The sequence below is a fragment of the Marmota marmota genome, unplaced genomic scaffold (genome assembly GCF_001458135.2).
Source record: "Marmota marmota marmota unplaced genomic scaffold, marMar, whole genome shotgun sequence".
Classification (NCBI taxonomy): domain Eukaryota; kingdom Metazoa; phylum Chordata; class Mammalia; order Rodentia; family Sciuridae; genus Marmota; species Marmota marmota.
The window spans coordinates 26798944-26801679 of record NW_026000185.1 but is presented as its reverse complement, the minus strand read 5'-3'; the positions used below and the strand labels follow the sequence as shown (position 1 = coordinate 26801679).

General features: G+C 65.0%; 1 protein-coding gene across 5 annotated transcripts in view; it reads left to right on the top strand.

Moving 5' to 3' along the window:
- Positions 1–2736, top strand: part of Gtf2ird1 (GTF2I repeat domain containing 1) — a 58006-nt gene that overhangs the window by 9820 nt on the left and 45450 nt on the right. For all 5 annotated transcript variants that reach the window (XM_015491414.2, XM_015491413.2, XM_015491416.2 and 2 more), the window contains exons 4-5: positions 574–729; positions 2480–2663. In XM_015491414.2, coding sequence (XP_015346900.1) covers positions 574–729; positions 2480–2663 — 340 coding nt within the window. The remainder of the gene's footprint in view (positions 1–573; positions 730–2479; positions 2664–2736) is intronic.

The following is a 2736-nucleotide window of genomic DNA, read 5'->3' as shown; positions in this document are numbered from 1 at the left end:
AGGGCCCCAGGTGGCCATCCCGTGGGGCTGGGGCCCAGGCTGGGGCCGGGAGGGTGCACCTGACCTCCCGGAGCCGGGGGAGCCATTATTTATAGCCCAGGGGACTCGGTCCTGAGGGGAGCAGGCGTGAGCTGGGGGCTGCGGGACCCTCCCTGTCCCCTGCTGGTGTGGCTCTGGCACATTCCCCAGGATCCGGTCACGCTCCCAGGCTCAGCCCGGCAGGAACCTGCCTCTTTGCCGGCTGATGGTCCCCTGATGGGTCTCTGTCCTCTCCACCTCTGGCCAGTAGGAAATGGGGGGCCAGGTTGCTAAGGTGGAGTGTGTTAGGGTCAGAGGACAGTGGAGTGGGCGGAATGGGTGCCATGGAGCCTCTGTGAGTGTCCAGCACTCAGACTCAGAGGGAAGGGACTTGCTGAGGTCACACGGTGAGGTGGGGGTGGCCAGGGAGGAGGCCACAGCTGGGCCGGCCCTCCAGGTGGCCGGGCAGGTCTGGGGCACCGTGCGGAGCCAGGTCCCAGCCTGAGGTTGATCTGGGGCCATGGGCTTACCGTGACCTCATGCTCTGTCCCACAGGAGGACCCCTGTGGAAGGACCCGGAAGGCGAGCACCCCAAGAAGGTGCAGCGGGGCGAGGGGGGCTGCCGGGGCACCCCACGGTCCTCCCTGGAGCGTGGCTCCGATGTGTACCTGCTGCGGAAGATGGTGGAGGAGGTGTTCGACGTCCTCTATAGTGAGACCCTCTCCTCGCACCTGGGCCTGGGGGGGTGGGGGCCCCTGGCTACCCCAGCTCCGCACCCAGGGCTTGGTGTCCTGCCCGCCCCTTTCCTGAGCTGCCACCCGTCTCCACTGTCACTCAGGCCACTGCCACTCTACCCTGGAAATGACCCCGGTGTTGGGGGTCCTCAGCACAGTCTGGTCTGAAGTGCTCCCTGGCTTGGGGCTGACGTCTAGGGGCCTACCGCGGCTCTCCCATCCCCTCCCACAGCCCTGTCTCCATGCTCGGCTACACCAGTGTCCTGAGCCACATTGCAGAGCCCCTCCTGTCCCCAGCATGCCCTGGCACTACTGTGTCATGGGCCACTGCCTTCCCCATCCCTGTCTGGGGGACTCCTGTGTCACTCTCTGAGGCCTGGCCTCAGGAAGCCCTCTCCTCCTGGGATAGGGCCTCTCTGGCACCCACTGTCCCCTCACCAGGGTGGTGCTTGCCCTTCTAGCTGTCCCCAGCCTGGGAGTTCAGGGCCCAGCACCGCAGGGGCTCAGAGCGCGTTTGTTGAATGACTGAATGAACCCTGTCCTGTGGAGGTGGGGAGGAGGCCTGGCTTGGCCTCTCTTGGGGAGTGTCAGGTTACAGGAAGTCTCTGGGCCCCAGCAGTGATCTTTACACTCCCTGGATGACCTTGGGCCTGTCCCTGAGGACCCCACCTTGTCCATTAGGAACCTTTTTATCTGTTCTGTAGGCAGCTCTGGGTTCTGGAACAGACCTGAGGAAACCCGCTGGTTTGAGATGAGGAGAAGGCCAGGGGACCTAGGGCCCCAGAGGCCCTGGGTGGAGGGCTTGTCACGCACACTGACTGGGGCGCTCTGGTCACCTTTGCCAGCCACAGGGACATGCCAAGCCCGGCTGCACCCCTGCCCATCCAGCCTCAGCCCCCCTTGCTCACCTCGAGGGTCAGGTGGCTGAAGGGTGCAGACCTCTTTCTGGCTCTGGGTAGGGACAGTGGTATAGGGGTGACCAAAGGTGTCCCTAAGCCTTGGGCCCTCTGTCCCCAGCCCTTCCTCCCTCTCAGTCCCTCTTCCTTTCCCATGCCCCTCTTCCAAGTCTGTTTCTTCTTGCTCTCCTCCCTTTTCCTGGGTCCCCTCCTTGTGGGCATGTGTGCCAGGGACAGAGCCCGGGGCCCTTTAGCGTGAGCCACATCCCAGCCCTTTTATTTTACATTTTCAGATAGCATCTTGCTAAGTTGCTGAGGCTGGCCTCAAAACTTGCGATCCTCCTGCCTCAGCCTCCTGAGTAGCTGGGATGCAGGCGTGCCCCACCACACGTGGCCGAGTCCCCCCCTTCTTTCCCTCTCTGTGTCTTGCTTTCTCTCATCCTTTCCCTTCATCCTGGGCCCTCTGGCGTGCCAGTCCCTTCTTCGTCCCTGCCCTCCCTTCTCTCTCACCTCTTGCCCTGGCCCTGCCCCAAGTCCTGCCTATAGCCCCCATCCCAGGGTTGAGTGCAGGGGAGAAGTTGTCCCGGGAACAGGTGGCTCCCCACCAGGGCGCCCGCCCTTGGGTGCAGACAGCGGGGCCCTGGCCTCAGCCCCTTAGGGTTTCCTGGGCTGGGTCTGCAGCCGGGGGCCTGTGGGGGTCCTGTGTAGATCTCCTGGTCCCAGCCTGGCGGCCCCCTGTAGATCTCCAGGTCCCAGCCTGGCGGCCCCCTGTGGATCTCCTGGTCCCAGCCTGGCGGCCCCCTGCTGACCCTCCTGCTCTCTCCCTGACAGGTGAGGCCCTGGGCAGGGCCAGTGTGGTGCCCTTGCCCTACGAGAGGCTGCTCAGGGAGCCCGGGCTGCTGGCCGTGCAGGGCCTGCCTGAGGGCCTGGCCTTCCGGAGGCCGGCAGAGTACGACCCCGAGGCCCTGATGGCCATCCTGGAGCACAGCCACCGCATCCGCTTCAAGCTCAAGAGGTGAGCAGGGCACGGCCTGGGCGCAGGCCTGAGGCCACTGACCGCCAGGGGCGGGGCTGGAGAGGCCCAGGAC